Genomic DNA, 20,890 nt, shown 5'->3' with positions numbered 1-20,890 from the left:
TGATTAGTATAATATGGCACAGAAATGAGCAATACCAACCTCCCGGGGCTGGAAAATACAGGGCACTAACCCAGTCTGCCAGGAGCACCACTGACTGAGCAATTCTTGATGCATTTCTCTATGAATTGTTCAGAATGGTCATGTGAGGAGCAGGAGTGCATCCATGGTTTTGCTGCTGTGCTGTGTTCCCTTGCAGAAGCAAACCTGGGAATCTGAAAGGTGGTGAATGCCTGAAGAAAATCAGAGATATTTTTGTTTACCTGTGCTCAATATTTACTTCAAAAACCTGTTGAAGATTTGGAATTTAAAATAATGTTTATTTAAGTGATGCTGCTTAGAAGTTGTTCTTCATTTGAACTTACCATTGCTATGAGAATTTGCAATTCATTCTATTATGGGGTATTGTCTTATTTCAGATTGATACAGCAAAATGTTTATTTCTGATATCTGCTTACTTTATATTTACATATGCATGGATTGTTTGAGATACTCTTTTTTTCTGTCCCTCAATTAAATCAGCATTCTGTCTTTGCCAGGAAGATGCTTGATTTATCCAGGAATCCTTTAAACTCTTTTTATGAACCTGACTTCTAACAGAATTTGCTAAACACAGTAAATAGTAGCTAGGTTTATATGAAATGCTAAATTTAAGTATATTTGAAGTGCTTGACATCTTGCAAAGAATCCTCAGCACCATATAAAAATGACATAAAGTATTGTGAACAAAAAGGAAGATGAATCCCAGCAGCATGTTCCTTAGACAGGCAGATTTTATTAAGTAATTGCCAACCCTATAGTTTTTTTTCCTGGTGGCTTCACTCTGATGTTTTCTATTTAACTGACATATATGTTAATCTTTCATTTTCAGTCATAACTTGCATTCAGTATGCCAGTCAAAAAATGGTTCTGGTCTTCCAGTCTCGTGTTCTACCCCCACTGCCTGAACCATCGTGTTGGATTATTTGAAAGGGACAAAAGAATGAGTTTGGATGTGTACTCACACCATGTATTCTTCAAAAAAAGGCTGCCTTTCCATTTAGGAGAGATGAGTAGAACTGAAGGATGATAATGAAATGAACCTCAAGTGATAGATTGGACCAGTTGTTCCTGGGTCATTGCAGAAATAAATAAAAAACTCAGACTCCCACACTGGGTTTCTATAATATTATAAAGGATGTTTTGCAAAAGACAAAAATTGTAGAAGTCAAGATGGTTGAGGACATTTAAGTAAATATATGCATCCAAGTCTTGCTAGCTAGCTCCATACTTTGTTTTCCCATATTTATAATGTCTTGCTCTTGCTTTGGATATTCAGCATTCGAAGAGAAATTAAGATTTTTGTGCTTTTGAAGAATGTAGCAATGGGGAGATATAATTGAGATCCATGACCCTGTGGACTGAAGACAAGTCCAGTATGTAAATGTTGTTGTGCTCTCATCGGCAAAATTTAAAAACTATGAGATAGAAATTGAAAATATCAAACATCAAATGTGGGGAGCATTGGGAAAGAGAAATCTGGATACTTAAATATATCAATTATTTCTATTGGCATGTAAGATTAGTGGGCGTTTTTAGCAGATGTGGGCCATAATGCAAGCTGCTCTTCCACAAATTCGTGTACTACTTGTGATTTAAAAAAAAATACTTCTAATGGTGAATCCTAGGACAAAAGCAGGAGAGAGGGCTCACATTACTGTGAGGAGAGCAGGAACTAAGTGTGACTGAGACTGAAAAGGACTCTGCTTTTGCCCTATAGATCTGTCTGTGCAGACCTGCAGCACTGTGCAGGGAGCTGCTAATCTGGTGGGTTAAGTACCCTCTCTAACTGCTTAATGCTGCTTCCCAGGTGCTAAATACCATTATTCAAAGCATTATGTAGATGTTTGAAGAGGGTTAAAAGCTCCAGTGCAGCGTTCTGAGGATCAGGACACAGCAGGTGTGGATCTCCACGGGCTGGTAATTGGGTGGTGGGTGAGCATAAGCAGGAAGCACAGCAGTGTGTGGGTGAGGGAATGGCACAACTGCTGAGATGGAGCACTGGGGTGGAGACAAAGCTTGTTTTATCCCCTGAGCACCACTGTTAACTCACCCATACACCTGGCACCCTCTTTCCCCCATCCCTCACACAACCTGTGAACTATTTGTGATATTCAAGCACAGATTTTTCCAAATGCTCTGCCTGCTTCATCCCTTGGGAAAGTCCTGCTTGGACCTCTTCCTCTGGGCATTCCAACTACATAGAATGATATATTCTGGAGCAAAAGATGGACAACAATATAAAACTCCCAATGCTGTGCTAGAGCTAAAAGAAAGGAGAAAAAAAAAAAGACTTAATGTTTTCTATGAAAAGGTTTAAATCTACCTCCTGTATTTCCAGGATTAGCTGACATAATGGGGTCAGCCTGCTGGTAAGAGTGATTTAGAGAACACTTATTGGCAGCTTTTCTGTTAAAAAAGCAATGTCTTTAATTTGCTTTAGTGGCAAGTCCCTTGTACCTAAAGAAGTGCTTTGTGTATACAGATTAAGATCTGACAGCCAGGGCTAACTTAAAGTTTCATCTTTAATCTTACACTTCTAATTCAGGGAGCACTAAATGAAGTTCTGTTTTGCCACTACAGATACTGCTTTTTCCATTGATTTCATTGACACTGGTTTCAGGGAGGTTAATCCTTGTTTTCTTCAGCACCATGCTGGAGTGGGTGCTCAGAAAGTGTGGATGTACAATTCCCTGAGACTTGTGGTCATTTACTGCATGACTCTTGCCAGATCCAGAGGAGGTGAGGGGAACATTGTGGAGACACGTTGGGGTTTTCAGTCTGTGTGCAAATCCTGGTGTTTCCTGGCAGGAAAGCAGCCCCAGCCCAGCTGCCTTGCTGTGGATTCCAGTGCCGCAGCCTGGTTTGCAGGGAATGTGTGTTGTGTTTGTGGGGGGCCCCATGGCAGGAAGGAGTGATGCATCTGACTCCATGCTCTTGGAAGGCTAATTTATTATTTTATTATCTATATTATAGTAAAGAATACTAAACTATACTAAAGAATACAGAAAGGATACAGACAGAAGGCTAGAAAGATACTAAAGAAAAGTTGTGACTCTTTCCAGAGCCTCGACACAGCTTGGCACTGATTGGTCATTAAGTAAAAACAATTCACAGCAGAAACCAATGAAACAATCACCTGTTGGTAAACAATGTCCAAACACATTCCAAAGCAGCAAAACACAGGAGAAGCAAGTCAGATAATTATTGTTTTCATTTTTCTCTGAGGCTTCGCAGCTTCCCAGGAGCAAAATCCTGGGCAAAAAATTTTTTCAGAAAATATGACAGTGACAAATGTGCACACACATGTGTTTGTGTTCATGGTATGGTCGTGTGGGTGCTCCCACTCAGAGCAAGACTGAGCTTTTCACCTTCTTTGCCAAAGAATTGCTGGACCACACAAGATAGGTTGTTTTCAAGTTTGTTGAAATCCTGCTGAAGTTAAAGATGTGCTTCATACAGCTGATGAATGTCTAAGTGCAGGGCAGTCCTTTGCCTCCCTTTTGAGCAGAGAGGAGCAGTGAGGGGATGTGGCCAAGGATCCAACCCAACAGCTCAGACACATCAGTGCTGCTGTGAGACATCAGCCATCAGTAGTCAGGAAAAAATTGTTCTCATTTACCAGGCTTGGTTGAACTTCTGAGTTGAACATCAGACCCCCTTACAAGATCAGTTATGATTTGTGGAGTGAAATAAAGGCTAAAACTTTACAAGAGGAAAGTAATCACATCTCTGTTGTTATCACCAGTGCTTAACACTCAGTCTCTTTGGCATGGAGATCTCTCTGTAAGACTGGACCTTATATTTAATGATCAATACTCTGATTTTTAATGCTTGAAGTTGGATGTAATAAACTCTTCCTGAAAGACAGTGACATGGTTTATGTTGCATATTAGAATTACAGTTTAAACTGTGGGTTTCTGATTAGCATGCTTTTCATGAGACCAAAATATTGTGCATGTATACTGCTGAAGAGCATAATACTTCAGAATTATTTCATCAATGATAAAATATTTTATGGTTCATTTAAAAAAAAAGTTTTAATAGTCTGAGCGTCTTTAGTGTATTATAATAATACAGCACTTTATAGCAGACTGTAAAACTCCAGACTACAGTTTTAGGAATTGTGCAATTTTGTTTTATAGTTTAATAATTGTTCAATTGAAAATGAGTATGAGGTTACTAAAAACCAATTTAACGACTTTAAAAAATACAGCTTTGTGAAAATGCACTACACACTTTTACAGAAAATTGAAAAATTTTTGGAGAGATTATAGTTTTTATCCTCAGAAAGAATTTTGCAAATTATTGCTACTAAAACCAGATTTGCATTTGCAGTGTTCCCCTAAGCTACAGTTGTTTCTGTGTTACACATGAGTATCCTCTTAGAAGAATACAACAGAAATACAAAGTACTAGAATAAACCAGAATCAGAAAATTGGATCGCATCAGATAAGCCAAATCAGACTATTCATTGCCCTTGTTATTACTTTATGTGATTCTTCATCATATTGAAGGTATTCCTAATGTCAGCCAACTCTAGTTCTCAATCAAATCCCTAGTCCATCAGGCATTTCCCTTTTAAAACAGATAGCTCGCTACAGTCTGCAAAAAACAGCCATAAAAAGGATTACAGTATTATAAATTAATTTTAAGGCATAACGACCACCAGTAAAAATTCTAGGTCATTGCATTGTGATGGTACATGTTTTATCATATTGTCTTTGGAAGTAGAGTTCAGAATATATTGTGCCTTTATGGGACCTGACAAAGTGCTTTGTTTAAGACATATTGTTTGCTATTAGCAAATATTAGGTTTTAGTCATGGCTCTGCTCCCATCTCTACTTGCTGGAGAGAAAGAAGCTCTGGTTATGCCAGCAGGCTGACCCTGTTCCCAAGCAAGAGTAGGCAAAAGGGATTTTTCCACCAGGTTTTTAATGGAACAGAAACCAAGAGTAGAAGCCTTGAAATCTTGAATTCTTTTTTTTCCCTACAGAAATATCTCTCAAGCAGTCCTTATTATACACCAAAATCATAGCAGTTATCCCAGAAACTCCTAATGAAAAAGTAGTCTTGGCCTTAAAAACCCAATTAATTGCTGTTAACTTCAGTGCAGCTATCACCTTATAGCCTCTACTTGTTCTGAAAACCACATAGTGTATTTGAGTGCTTCAGAAACAGTAAATCATTTGCTATTGTAAACTATGTTAATGCATTAGGTTATCCTCAAAAAATGTATCCACAAAGATTCATGAGGAAAACCAAAGTAAAAGGCTTTATCAGATATAAATATATGAGATAATGAATACAGTTGTCAATAGAGAGATGTTTCTTGCTAAGGTATGAAAATAGCTCAGCAGTTGCCAGAATTGATCAAAATTTAACACATAAAATCTTTATCAGTTCTGCCATTTTTGCAAATAATTGTTCTTCCCTAGGTAAGCAGAAGGATTTCACAAGACTTCTGTAATTGAAATGTACTTTTAAACACTTTTATTGAAGTGGTATTGACAATTTTGTTTTGCAGTATGATGGCTTAGGACAAATGACAGTGTGGAGGCTGAATAATTCTGGGTAATGGAGCATTTTAGTCACAAATGCATGGAGTTTTATGAGTTACCTGCTTTCTCTCTTGGCGGGGGATGGTGCAGAGGGGGTGAGAGCTTGGGGGAGCAGGGCAGCAATTTGTTGTGCAAACTCCTCATTCCCTGGAGGGGAAGGCTCACTAACAGAGGGACCTGATGAGTTGTGCACAGCCCTGGTCAAGGGTTTGCCTTGTCTCTGGTTCCTGAAATCCCCAGAGGGGGGAGAAATGTTCCTGGATCCTGGAGCAGGGGTGTGGGGCTGCCTGCCCCAGAGTTTTTCCCCAAAAGTGTTTTGCCTGAGATTTCTGTGACTTCTGGGTATATGAGTGGGTAGAGAAGAGCTCACAGATGGGAACTACATTCACATTGTGCTGTAATTTTCTCATTTACTGTCACCCTTGGTGGCTTTTGAAGCCTTGCAGACACCACTGGACACTGTCTTGGTGATCAGAATGTTACTTCTATAGATGAGCTGTCTATTTCCTAGAGCACAGCAAACCTGTGCTTTTTTCTGGGACAAGTTGGTGATCATATTTTGTCCAGTGTTACAGAAAAGTGTTGATTGGAGTTCATGGTCTTATGCTCCCTGGCGTATCTACATCTGAAACCTCACTTCCAGTTAGCCATTAGTCTTCATTAGATCCTTTTCCTGTCTGTTTTTTTTTTTTTTTATTTGTTTGGTTTGTTTGCTTTGTTGTTTTTCTTTTTGTGTGGTGTTTATTTGTTTGTTTTCCTTGTGGTTTCGGTTGTTTTGTCCTCTCTTCTTGCAGATCCATTCTGTAATGTTTGGACACTCAGCTGCCTCATAGACTTAATTCGCTATGAAACTTATTTATATTCTTTTTCTGTATTTTCTTTAATGATTTAATGGCTAAATGCAGATTCAGGGGGAAAAAAACCCACCAAAATCTGCCCCAGACTGAGCTGGAAGGGTGTTGAGGCTGTGTAACCCTGGAGCAGTCTCTGTGCTAGGCTGGGCTGCCCTAGGAGAAGGGACACAGTGGAGAGGACATGGGGGGTTGTGGCCATACTGGGGTGCAACTGGGATTGGAGTAAATCTTCATTCTGATTTGGGTGAAATGTCTGAATCAACCCTGCTTCCTTATCCTTGATTAAGGAGGATGCATTGCCTTCCTCTGCCAACAGCAAACCCAAGCACCTGAAGTATGTTTATGCATATAAAGTAATTTGATTTTAAAGAGGCAATCACACGACCTAATCAAATTCTGCTTTTGTTTATACACTTGTAAAAAGGGAATAACTCCACAGTTGTGTATATTGCAATTATCCTTAAGTGTACATTGTAATTATCCATTACCCCTTACATGTATGCACACCGTTCTTTGATATTTCTGTGTAACCCAGAGACTTAACATTCTTAAAAAATAAACTACCCAGACTCTCAGTTACCATGTGGCAGATATGATCAAAATAATTTCAGGAATAATAAAGAAGACTTTTTAGGAATAGTTTATTCTGTGTTACCACCAGCAAATGAAATATAGAAAAACCCAGTGGAAATTAGAGTACAATAATAAGTAATCATTCTAACCCATACATTGCTGCGGAGACAGCATAGCTGCAAAAATAGTACAATGTTGAGGAGCTAAAATTTGGAACCTTTTCTATAGCATTCATTAATTTTTCAAGTAATCAAACCAAGTTTATAGGACAGAAAATTAAACACAATCTTTTAACAAAATTGACTAATCTATGCTCCTAATAAAAAAAATTAATTACAACAAAACAGCTGAAGAGAAATTTTTGTTTTGCTTTTATCCTTTCTGCCCATTTTACTTCCAGTCTTCACTGTACATTAGTAATCGAATACTGGGAAAAAATTACACCCTTTATCTCCTCCTTTTTATGCCCATGACTCCTAATCAGCTGATTTACCTGAATAATAGATCTTTATGTTGCATCAAACCACCTACTCTACAGCGTTTTTCAATTTGCTGTTGAGTTCCGGAACATGAGACACTGTCACCGATTTGAGCTCCTTGCTGTCAAAATCAATAGGAGTGCAAAATGTTTATTTTAGTCAGTACTTTGGAGGAGAGCCTGACTGTTTCACACCAAATCCTGTTCCAATCAGTGAACTTGGCCCAATAATCCCACCTCAGGTTAAGCCCTGCATGTTTAGCTCTGTTTGTGAGTCACAGGCAAACAGACTGATGTGCATAACACAGAATATTTTTCATAGGTTCACTCAGCATGCTTCCTAAAGAATTACAGGCTAATCCTCCCTCATGTCTTTCTTTTAACAGAATTAGGTATTCAGGCAGTAATTTATTAAATACTGCATTACATGGTGCTATAGTTTTCCAGATTGACATTTTCAGAAGCCTCAAGAAACCTCTGATTCAAGGCAAGTTACGCATTACCACATGACCCCAAACATTTGGATGTTCTGAATTCATCCTCGGATTTGAAATGTGTGCATTTGAATTTTTTTTATATATGTGGCAGGTAGAGTATGTACCAGGCAGGCTCTAAAAAGCTACCTGCAGCCCTAAGTACCTAATTTGTGCAGAGTTGGATAAATGGGCATATAAATCAGGCGTCCACACACAAAAGCAAAGCAGTTACAGGAATCTGTGAAAACTCATTCCTAAATTTGTGCCTTCACAAATGTAAAAAAGATGATTTGATCAGAAATGTTCTGATGGTATTCAGTATGTTTTTTATGAAGGCTTACCTTCAGTAGGAAAAATAGTGCATTAACAGTTGCATGTATCTTGCCTGGTCTGTGGTGATTTCTGTGTTGCTGTTCTGCACACCTCAGTCACATATGCACTCAAGGTGAATTTTGGGGTCTGTTCCTGCAGAGACCTAGCTGCTTGTATATAGTTTCAGAATCCAAATGCAAATGCAGTGGAAAATAATTATCCCTTTTTTCATATTGGTTTTGAACTTTGAGAAATTCTTGCAACTGTTTGCAGAATCCTGCTCTCATCAAGAGTTCCTGTTAATTTTGATTAAGGTTTCCTGATTATTCCGAAGGACTCAGTCATGGGCATATGCAGAGAAGAAATTCAGATTTTTATAGGCACAACTAAACAGGTTTAGATAAAAAACACAGTCTGTGTGTACCCAGAGAACAGCTTAATGAGAATACTTAGGAATAATTAATTAGGCAGAGGCTTTTCACCTTCAGGCTGGTGGCTCATGTTATATTTAGTGCCAGTGCAGCTCTTTGGAAAGTGCCCTCAGTGAGAGACAGAGCTCTGCTCTCTGGGAGCTGAAGAGGGTCCATGTCCCAGGGACAGCCCCTAAAATGCCAGTTGGGCTGGCTTCTGTCCCTGTAACAGGGGACTGGACCCTGGTGTTCCATGGACATTTAGAGAGAGCAAATGGCAAAGCTTTGGCTCTGCGTCATGTCCATGCCAGCGAGACACATCTGCTCACACGTGCTCATCATCTGCTGCCCCTTGTTCTGTGCAGAGCCTGCTGGAGTGCAGCTCCATCCATCTGTGCCCAGCAGCTCAGCAGTGGCATGTGTGCTGCAGCCACTGAATGGGAGCAGCACAGATATCCCAGATCCCTCCTGAGGATGCTGCTCTCAGTCACTAGAGAGCCTTGGCCTGTCTTGGCCTCTGAACATTTCAGCCCATTTGATTCACTTCTGACTGGGACAGCTCAGGGGTGCAGAATCAGCCCTGGTGTCCAGATACAGCAGCAAATGTGAAGGTACATTCATACCATCCCTTGTTTCCAGCAATGCTGTCATCCTGTGACTTTCCAGCCTCTGATCTGTAGGTGGGAGTAACACAAGAAGCCAGCTGCTGCTGTGGTTGGGACACAAACAGTTGTACTTTTTCTTAATGCTTGTATTGACACTGAAACTTGCTAGGAAGACAAAGCTGATGCTAGTGAGGGATTAGATGCATCTCACTAGGTAGATCACAAAAAACCACCCCTCACTTGCTCTGTTTTCTACTTCAGCTCCGTCCAGAACTATTAATAAAACCATTATACATTCAGGGAAATATTTGCTGCCAACAATCATCAGTCGAGATTCTCTTCAGATAGCATTCCTAAAATGTTTCTCTAGGTGAAATCTTATAATCTCTATCTCTTGTGTTCCACCAAAGGATATTAAAATTTGGTAGCACAAGACACCTTCAAGATTTTTCTTGTAGTGTTTGCAGTAAATTTGGAAAAATCTGAGGCTAGAGTGGGACTGTCCCTTTTTGACAGAGCAGCTCATCTCACAGAAAAGAAATGAAGGACATAGGAAAACATCCTGCATGCTTTGTGATATTATAAACCTATACCCCATTAATTCCCCAGTCTCTAATGAGGTGCACTGCCTGAGTTGCAAATTAGTGTCACTTTTGTGCATTGAACCTGTCCTGTTTAGAGAAGAAGTGCTTCAGAACCACCTCCTCATTTCCAAACTGCTGCAGAATAGTTGTCAGTATTGACCTGGGCTAGATTAAACAAGCTACCTTGGAATTTCAGTCTGTATGTCCCATTAATAATCCCCTGAACTATCCAGTCTACCACAATTTAATTCTTCAAAAAGTAGGCAGACTAGTCACAACTAAGCTTCTAAAACTACTTCCAGCTTAGTATGGAAACATTTCAAAATTTACCCCAAGTGATGTTGATCTGCATTACTGACATTATTAGCATTCATCTGTTTTTATTTTCTAGCTTATTAAATGTAAACAAAAATTTGAGCCTTCTGTGAAGAACTTGTGTGATGAAACAAAGAAGGATTATATCCCGTGAATACAATTTTGCATAATCTGGTAATCATTTGCATAATCTGGTCATTATAGGCACAGTTTTGTTTTAGTGGGGCTGTAATTGTTAAACATCTAACATTCACTGTACTTTTTTGTGTGTAAGAAAATTTTTTCGGTGATGGAAAAAAATCCTCCATGCTTCTTACTTTTCAAATTTCAGGCCAGATATGCAGATGAAATTAGGAAGTTGCTTTTGATTTCCAGTTGGTGCTGCCTGGCAAGTGGAGAAATTCCTGTTGGTGTGGTGGGCAGTAAAAATAAGGCACCTTTCAAATAATGCCATGATTCTGCAGAGATCTCTTACAGGAGTTTCTGTGCTTTTTTGAATACCTCATTAATTACAGTGTGGCTGTTTGTGAGAGCATCATTCATGTGTAAATCAGGGATATGAGGAAGGCCACTCTAATACCATCCATTAAAGTATGGTAGGATAACCCATTAAAGAGAATTACTGTCAGGGTTTCACTGATAGTATTTCTGAGAAGGGGTGATTTTTCTTTCCCTCACTCACTTCAGCAAGGGGAGAATGAATGTTGGATGCTACATCAAAGTCTTTCACAAGTATTGAGTTTTAAGATCCATTTTGCAGGGGCCTTTTAATAACATTTAGGAAGCTGACAGGACAAACCAAGGTCTAGCTTAGCTAATGGAGATCTGTGAATGAGACCAATTGGATTTTTTTTTTCAGTCATGACTTAAATCTGTTGAAAAATACGCTTGTCTTAGAAAATAAAATGCTAGTAATCCAAATTGTATGATACTGATTCACTTTGCTTTTAGAAATTAAAATGCCTCCAGAATTATTAAACAGGGATGATAGTAATGAATTTGAACACCTTTCTGCAGACATCTGAAGGGTTTTATTCTAATGAAAATAAAAATAGGTTGTCATAGACATTGCTAGCAGCTATGCTTGAAGTTGTCTTATATTTCATATTAAAAAAGATCTAAAACATTAATTATTTGGGTGAAAATTTTCATGTTATGTGTATGGTTCTAGCTAAATTCTTGAGGAATAGCTGCCTATCAAAGCCACAATACACCATAACCTGGGGTTTTTTTAAATACTCGCCTTGCTAGATTTGATTCCACAATTAAAAAAAAAATACATATTTTTATTCTAAATAGTATTGTCAGTGCTGGAAAGGAACTGAGACAAGTACTGCAGCAAGTTCACTACAATCGCAGCCCTGCCAGTTCTAAGGATGCATCTGTGCACCTGCAAAATTCAGCTACAGGATTAGAGAAGAGAGTGAATGCTTTAATTTTTTATTTCAGTGGCACTTCTGGAGAGCAGATTGTGCCAAAAATGCGAAATTCGCTAATTAATCCAAATCACAGCTGTTCCAGAGTGGATTATTTTAAAAGAAAAGAACTACCCTCTGAATCATGCCATGATTTAGTGGGACTTGGGTGCACCACCACACAACTGTGGGAATTCATATGTTGGGCTTGAAATGTGCAAACTAAACAGTGGCAGAAATGGATGGATGGACACAGGGTGGGTGCTCAGATAACTGGTTTCTTTTACCTTTTTGTGCAAGGCTTCTTCACTGTTACTTCATTTTAGCATTTGCCTCTCTGTAATTGCAGGAAGAGTCACTCTTTACCTGAAGTGTTTTCACCCTTTTAAGGCTTTCTGCGTTTTTTGTCTCCATGTAACCATGCCAGTACTCACAATGCACACGTGCACACACGTAGTGTTAACAGAAAGTCCTGAACATTTTGATGCACTTAACAAAAAGCAGATGCTCATGGTCGTTCCCTTGCCTTCCCTTTTAAAATTTATGAGTGAGGGCAGTGCTCAGAAAAGCAGCAGTAATGCTGGCTGCTCAGGCTTGGCCTGGCACGAAGGGAAGCTTCCTGTCGTGCTGAGGCTCAGCCTGGTGTTCAGGCGAGCTTGCCTGATCTTCCCTTCCAGCTGCAGAACCCCAGAGCAGCAGCCCTGCTCCTGCCAGGGCACAGAGGCAGTGCCTGACCTTGTTTGCTCCATCCCTTCACCTCCCACAGCAACAACTGGGAGCCTCAAAGGCTGAGCCATCGCTGAGCATCCTTGCTGAGCATCCCTCCTGCAGCTCTGCTCTTGGCTGTGGAGGCTCCCTCAGCAGAGTCCTGCAGCCTGTCCTGGGGTGTGATTGCAGGGAGGGAAGCTCTCCAGCCAGCAGCAGGCACAGGGAATTTTCCCTTTTCTGGATCCCCTGTCCTGGGGTGTGATTGCAGGGAGGGAAGCTCTCCAGCCAGCAGCAGGCACAGGGAATTCTGCCTGCCCTGGAGCCCCTGCCCAGGCACTCCTGGAGGTGTTGCAGAAGCCCTGCAGGGGTTTGGTGCCTCTTTCCAAGGCTCATGAGCACAGAGCTGCTGTGCTCCTGCAGTAGCCCTGGCTGACAGCTGCTCAGGGCTGCTCCCACCACACTCCAGGGCACCACGGCTAATTCAGGAGGCAGCAATTTCACCTGCTGCCAAGCTGAACAGCTTTGTTCTGATATTCAGACACGTGGGGCCACATGCTCCAGCCTGGAGAAGTGTTGTGGGATCTCTTGTGCTTCTATTGACTTCCCTCAAAATTCCCCTCTTCTAACTGGGACTGCAATGGCTTTGTGTTCCCGCTGTTTTTCTTCAGGTGCTCTTCACTGTGCAGCAGCCAGATGCTACCTGTACCTGCTGTCCACAGCATTGGGTTGATCTCTGTGATGAATCACTAGAGAAATTCATTTTAGTAATAAAATCCAAAACAACTCACCTTTGGATTACATGGATGTTTAGTTTTATAACTAGAGAAAAAACCCAACAACCTAGGCGGCCTACGATGTTGAGATATTAACCTAATAAAACTTATTCAGTCTCTGCTTTTTAGTATTCTGTTCCCTCCTCTGCCTTTCTTAATGCAAAAATATTTGCTTGCAGCAAATCCATAAAAAGACCATATTAGGAGAATTGCATAATATCCCCTAAAAATAGGAAGGAAGAATCTAGGACTATAGAAATTCATTTGACTCAGCTAAATGAATGACTGAACACGAAAACAAAATTGTTAGCAAGTTACTGTACTGCCATGAAAGGTAAGTCAGCTCAGTTGTCTTGGCTGGGTGTCATATTTTGTGCTGTGCTCACTGGGAAACTAATTGCTTGAAATAAATATTTGAAGATCTCCATGTCTGGTCCTTGTAAGCTGTTTGATCAGTTTGGTGTTTTTGATAGGATCTGTTTTTTATAAAACCTTTAAGATTGCTGTTAGGCAATTTCAGTGCCATGTTATCCCAGCCAAATAAGTGCAGTGAGAGATGGAGCTTAATGAGGTCTCATGTTTATTAACATAAGGATCTTGGAATGGTCTAGCAATAATTAATATAATATAGGTCATCTTTCCTTCCTTCCACGCTCTTTTCAGCCCATTTTGGGATGATTACTTCCAATTCTTACTCCTTCAATCAAATTTTCTAAAAATTTGCAAATTGAAGAAGTTGAAGGGAGTTTTCCCTCTATCCATATCAGACTTTATCAACTCTTCTGCCCATTTCTTAGATTTCTGAAGTGGTGTCTGCTGCTGTGTGTGTTTCCATCTGCATCTGTCAGTAGCCCCAAGGGTCTGCAGTGTCTGTGAGACCTGAGCTGGTTTGAGCTGTTGTTCCTCTGCAGTCTGGGCAGGAGATGCTGTTCCCAGCCCACCTGGCCTGTCCAGAGGGACTGGGTGCTTCTCCCTCCCTGCTGGCTGCAAAGCTGGCTTTACCACAACAAGGACCTACCTTTGCCCCTCTTCCAGAGGATTCCTACACACCTTCTCTTTCCAGGCCAGAAAACAAACTGCCCTGCTTTAAGGTTGCTCTCTGTTTCTTGTTTCTCATGTTTAAGTCCTCAAATCCAGCAAGAATTTATTAATGTTGAAGGGGAATGCTGTAAAAATCCCCTCAGTGTGTGTTTTCCCAGTGCATATTTGGGCACCAGGGGATGCTTGGTTTACTTTATTTAATGTGTCTCAGCTGAAAATCTTGTGATTTGCTTCTTTCTGTGCTGAGTGTTATCTGTGTAGCTCTGGAGCATAGTGCCAGTAATGTCTTCATGATGCTTGTTTCTAGAAGATACTTTCTTCTCTCCACAAAGTGTCATGACAGAACTGCAGTGCTTTTATGCAGAATGACAACTGATAATTTCATGCCCCGAGCTTGTATCTGGAGGGTTGATTCAGCAGAGAGGAAAAAAAAAAAAAAACAAAGCAGAAAAAAGATCTGTCTGCTTTGTTATAGGACAGTGCAGAGCTGCTTGTTTTTATAGCTTAAATAGCTCTGCACTCTGTCTGCATGGTATGGGTTTCAGAATTACCCTGTGCTGAATTGGAGCTTTATTTCACTAGCCTGTGTCTCTGACCCACACTTTTCTTATCTTCCCTGTTGAAAGTAATTATACTCCAGTGTGGCAGAGTACTCCTGTGCTAATAAGAAAATACTGTTGTCACTTGTGATAGATGAACCATCCACTTAGTGAGCACAGAAGAGTTAAACTGATTGCATTTTTACAGTCTGTGTATTTCTCTGCTTATTGTTTGTGTCCTGCTGTTGGGGAAAGCAGGTTAGTTGCATAGTAAATCTCTCTAATCAACACAGGAGAAGAACAAAAAGAACAAACACTCATTTGTTACAGCTACTTTAGAAGTGTGGTCATTTGAAGGATGCATTCTGGGAGATTTGTCCCTCTTCTTCAGAAAGTCTTGTTAATATTGGCATAACTAACCAGGATCTCAGGAGAGGACAAGGGCTCTCTCATTAAAATTAGCTGTATAAACAGCCTACCTAGCACATCTCTGTCCTAATGATGCTTCTGTTGCCTCTCCCTGTCCAAGCAATACGTTCCATAAAGCTCATAAATAGCTAAAGGAAGGGGCTGGGTTCTGAATTTGGGTGCTCACTCTGTGCCTGTTTGCATTCAGAGCAATGCATTCAGCTCCCTGTACATCCTTCTCCTTCCCTCCCTCCCATGAAAGCTCACCTCCATTTGGAGACATCCCCAGTCAGAACTTATCCTTGCTTTGAGGAACAGAAATTGATGCTGTAGTGAACACATAAAAATCCTGCTGGGTGACAAGCCCTGAGTGTGCGTGTGACTCCTGGTGAGACACTGCTGCAGTGTTTAATGCTTTCATTAACCATGCAGTGCTGGGATTTGCAAAGCTGGATGCATAATTGCAAGATTGCATTTCTGGGCATAAATTCAGGGCTGTAGTGTCTGCAGAGCATGGACCCAGAGGGGTTTGGGAGATGGAAGGCAGGGAGTTGTTTTAGGAGGATCTTACGATAATTGTTAGGTGCAGGGCAAGAGAAGACTAATTAGGGGCATACAATTAAACTCATCTAGGACCAGAAGGAAACATGGAGGTCCACAGAGTCTTCTGAAGGAGAAATGTCTCTATAAGCAATATTTCTTTCCCTTTTCAGAAAACTACTGGGTCATTTGCTAATCCTGATTTAACTCTCTTTCTAGGAAAGAAGTAAAATTTTGCTTCTCATAATGAGATTTTGGTTTTTTTCCTGGACATACTGTTGATTACTCTGCCAGCCCCTGACCAAGTCCAATATTTTTGTTGTAATACTGAAACCTAAGGGTTTTGAGATCAAAACAAGGCTTATATGTGACTAGCAGACACGATACTGAAGCTCATCAGGAGGTGCTTAAATACAATTATCTCTAAATGCCATCTATTGCTTGAGATGTGCTGCTACAGTGAGGAGATTCTCTGGGAAGAGGGGTATTAATTTTTAGAAAACATAAAAGCTTAAGTGAGGTCAAGCCTGTTGGCTGTATGGATGCAGCTTTGCCAGAGTAGCTCACATTAATGAATTACAATTCCCTGCAAAGCTGGACTAAGTGTCAGCCCATTTATGTAACTTTGTTTTACAGACTGAGATATGTCACAGCTCAGTGTGTCATTAAGTAAGTCATTAGCAAATGCTATTTCTCCTCAGTAGAAAAGAACTCATACATCTTTGTTAGCCACTTATTTTAAGCTGATTTTCCTTCACTGTTTTTTAAAATCATTATTTTTATAAGCCCAGCCCTGCTTGTTTTTTTATTTAATGATGGAGTCCCCATAGATTTATTTTAATATAAAACTGTTTATCATCAGATAAACAGCTGTATATTAAAATTTTTAAAGAATACAAATTTGAATATAGACTACTTAGCCATTTGTGTGTGCTCCCTTACTCCTGTGGAGTTAGGTACTTCCAGAACATTTGAAAATACCTTCTTGCCTGCTTGGTAGGCAAGCTGGGTACCTGAGATGGGATTGGCAGTGAATCTTTGGCATCTTGCATAATGAACAACTCTCAATTCCCAAATTAACTAATGGTACAGTTATTCCAGAATTGTCTGCAGCTGTACGTGATGGACACTCATTTCTCTTGTTTAAATTTTTAGGATAATGGAAGATGTTAGAAAGTAAATATCTGGCTGCAGAGGGTATCCTCTTTAATTCAAGTGCACATCTCCCAGTCTGGGTTTATTTCCACCAGGGCTACCAGCATAACCTCTAAGCTCTGATTTTATTTTTAATCTCTGATAAGGTGTTCACTCACTGTAGCACAAAGAAAGGGTTCTGCTTGGTGTAGAGCTATTTCTGCCCAAGACAGCGAGAATTTTCCCCTTTGATTTTAAGTAAAGGACATTCACTAAAGCACTCTCTTCAACATGTAGGTTTGGGTTTTTATCCCATTATTTGTGATTTAGTGGTGCTCTGTTGTATTCCAGTAGTGCAGCCTATGCCAGTATTTCCATTATAACCCATTCTCACAGGTTTATAACTCAACACTAAAAATGTACTCTTCCAATTTGAAACTTGGCATATAATGTCTCATCTCATCCTCAGAATGACAGTTTTTTCTTTCTGTTTGCCTTCCTCCCAATAAAAGGTTGCATTTTTGTTGTATTTTTAAATAGAAGATACTGTCCTTTCTGCTTTGATAAGGGAAAAGCCTGTCTGATTATTAAAATTGCTTTTCAGTGCTAAGAGAGGAGGACATTTTAATAGAGGATGCATGTGAATAAGTGTTGTTGATGTTACAATGTCTACAATAAGTACATGGATGCCGAGAAGTATCACCTTCCAAATGAAAACCAGACAATGTTTATCAAAATGATTGAAAAGGGGCTTTTATGGTGATTTTTTTTTTTTAGCTGTTGATTTTACCCTTAAAATAGCGTTCTCAAAGGTAGATATGTTTTAGCTGCTGCACTTATTGTTTTCAGACTGAATGAAATAAAGGAAGACTTTACTGCATATAGGCAAAATAATGATGTTTTTCTCTTTACTCATTTGATAAACACAGTACAAAAGGCATATAAATTCTGACTTTGGTGTTGAGACCAACTACCAGGTGTAGACCTGTACTTAGCACAGTGCTGTCAGTCCACAGCAGGTGTAAGCAGTGTTTCAAATAAACAAACACATGTGGGAATAGGAAAGTTAGCAATAAGTGACCAACTGAGAAATAAGAGGCTTGTATGATCCTTACAGCCTACACCTTCAGGATCTGAACCTCTGATCCAGAGGCTTTATCTGAAGCCTCACATTCCAATTCAAGGTAGTATGGGCCTTATGGACATAGGAAAATCAGGATTTAAATCTAGTTTATCCTTCTTTACCTGTCTCCTTGAAGCCAGTATTTAGGAGTTGAAAGGTACCCAGTTGCCATTAAAAGAAGTTTCCTGTCCTCTACAAACACAGCATGAAGGCTTCACTGTGATGCTTTTTTTTGTTGTAAATTTACTTCCAGGCATTTCTTTTTCCATTTAGACAGGTAAATTTATGCTTTCCATAACCACTTTAATAGTACTAATTAGTAGAGAGGGTATGTGAGAAGGAAATTTTACAGAGGATGTTTGTTAGTAAATTGAGCTATTATTTCGTCATATATACAAGAACTATCAACATGTATTCAGTATGTATTATTACTATAGCTAAGCTGTCTTAAATCCCAGCTGTTTCACTTTTTCAGTTGTCTGTAATGTGTTCGTGTATCAAAAGCAGAGGATGTGCTTCCTAATATGAACTTTAGTTCCTTCATTTGAATTCTAAAATCAGTAATTAGGTCAAAGACTGTTTTGTATCCATTGGCAGAACCAGTGGCTATCAGATATGAAATAAATATCAGTATGTGGAACTGAATTTTTGAGGGCATAAAATCAGACTGCTCAGCACTTTCTCACATCTGCTTTAGTCCAGGCCATCACTGCCTAAACCACTGAGATTCTGCAGTGCAGAATGAAAGCAGCACTCTGAGATTCAGATCTTTGTTTTTTGCAGGAAATAAGTTGCAGGTCCAACAAAACTTCCAGGTGGAGGCACCGGATGTGCCCAGTGCAGTCAGGAGTTTTCTAAACCCATGTCTTCTCTTACAAGAACTGATTTACCTCAGCTCAGTTACCTGCTGTAAATGGGTGCTCGGTTTGTTTCTGGAGTTTACAAAAGAAGTGATGCTGAGAATCACTGAAGTGCTCAAGTCAGCCACAGCACTGTTTATTGAGAGCACCTCCACACCTTGGGGATTGGAACTGCCCTTGTAGAAAAGCAGAACCACCCAGCCCAGACTTGTTCACTTGAGGAGTGGAAATATTGAACACCTCCTGCTGCTGGACAGAGTGCAGGCTGCTGCTTCCAGTGTGGATGATGTCACCTGAAATGCTTCTTGCTTGAGTCAGTGTTCTTTTTGCAGCTCTGTAGAGGAGATTCTCTGGCAACCATGGCATATATTAAAATAATATTTATGTTTTTATCATAATATTTGGGAAAATTACAAGAATCATTAAGGGTAAAATACTCCTGTGTTGTATATTTTCCTAAAACTGAGGTATATCATAGATTATTTGTTAATATGCAGTGGTATTATGATAATTATTAACTGTCACATTTCATTTCTTCTCAAGAATGTCCAGCAGCATTTTTAAGGGGCCATAGAAGAGCTAACATGTTCTCTGTAGCTGATGGCACTCATCATTGTAATTACTAAGTACCCTTAGTTGACTGTTGAAAATTTTGCTCTAAATTCAAATGAGAATGTGAATGTTATTGGAAAACATGCAGTTACATTTGGAGTTTATTTGCTAATAATGTGCAAATCGTTGTCAAAATTATAGGATTATGACAACTGATGCAAATTTATCTAAGTGCTTTGTGCTGCTGGAAGTATAAATTGTACTGGGAATAAAATTTGTATTTTTTCATAGGCACAGAAGAAGCGAAAATCCAATGAATCTGTAGATACAGAGCTCTGTCTTAATGAGGTAAGTGTGGATCTTGGATATTTGACAACACAGGTGCCTCCCCATAAGAAAAGACATTCTGAGTCTGTCAGGATTATCATGGGCTACCTCACACTTGTCTTGTCAGTTTTGTTGTATTTGGATATCATAATCCATTAAAGAATGATCTCACTTAGAAGTTCAGAGCTGGGCTCAAAGTGTTCTCTGCTGATTTGATATTTCAGTACCTGTGTGGTACATGTTTAGGCAGATCCCATAGTAAACACCACTGCACCTAGCAAGGTTACTTACTTAATAATCTGCACCCATGGATTAAATTTTATTTATTGTTATCGTTAACTTGTCAAACAAATTTGTTCTGTTGACTGTAGAGAAGGTGCAGTTTCTCTAAGGGTCTTGCTTTTGCTGTTACAAAATAAACTGGCATGATAAACACAGGTCCCTAAAAAAAAAAACTCCGTACTTTTACACATGGAACCTTTGCTATAGTAAGAATATTTAAATATTCTTCTCTTTTTTGAAGTGTGCAGTACTGGTGTTAACTAATTTCAAAATACTGTCATTGCGACATCTGTTTTAACGCCCTTTTTATCATTCCATTTATGAGATTGATGTGCAGGTATCAGAGGAGGGCGGGACATGGGCAAACAAAGTACGAATTTCATGAAGTAGAACTGAACTGCTTTGCCATGAAAATGCTGTGCCGGTGACCAAGGAAGGTGTTGTGTCTTGCAGAACGCTCTGGGGAAGGACAACACAGCGGGCGTCTCCACCAGTCACATATCCGCGGAGAATTCCCTGGCCATTCCCACCAGCTCCTACCTAAGCACACAGCTCACCCTGATGGCACTTGCACTCTCACTCTCTTTGTCCCTAAGCTCATCAGTCGTCTTGTAGCTGCGTTACAAAAGGACAAAAGTGTTAAAAAAAAAAAATCCCAAAAAAAAAAAAAATCTGTTTGCTGTCCTCTGTTGTTTATCTGGAATTCCAGGTCTGGGAGCTAAGCTGAGGCACTCCTGCTAGAACAGTCTCAGTCAGCTGGAATTTTTTTTTTTTCTCTAAAAAAAGCTTCTTGTGATATTTAGAGGCTTTGTGAAATACTTGGTGCAGTGCTACATTCCAAACCCAAAAGGCTTTTGGGCATGCTGTGTTTTAAAGAGACAGTGTGTAAATTTGCCTGTAAAGCGACCTGGTTGGATTATTTTAATAATTATTATTTTAATTCTGGCTTTTACCTGAGAAAGAAGACGATGGTTTTCTTAAAA

The 20,890-nt window shown here is 39.7% G+C and overlaps 1 protein-coding gene across 1 annotated transcript in view; it reads left to right on the top strand.

Annotated features, from left to right (window-relative positions):
- The window catches only part of GFRA1 (GDNF family receptor alpha 1), a 134,075-nt gene extending 113,471 nt beyond the window's left edge, over positions 1-20,604 (top strand). The window contains exons 8-9 of the mRNA XM_005489829.4: positions 19,590-19,646; positions 20,361-20,604. Coding sequence (XP_005489886.1) covers positions 19,590-19,646; positions 20,361-20,522 — 219 coding nt within the window. The 3' untranslated portion in view covers positions 20,523-20,604. The remainder of the gene's footprint in view (positions 1-19,589; positions 19,647-20,360) is intronic.
- Positions 20,605-20,890: the final 286 nt, after the last annotated feature.

The sequence above is a fragment of the Zonotrichia albicollis genome, chromosome 7, assembly GCF_047830755.1.
Source record: "Zonotrichia albicollis isolate bZonAlb1 chromosome 7, bZonAlb1.hap1, whole genome shotgun sequence".
NCBI lineage: Eukaryota > Metazoa > Chordata > Aves > Passeriformes > Passerellidae > Zonotrichia > Zonotrichia albicollis.
Note: the sequence above shows the minus strand (reverse complement) of the source record. Positions and strands in the feature narration are given on the sequence as shown.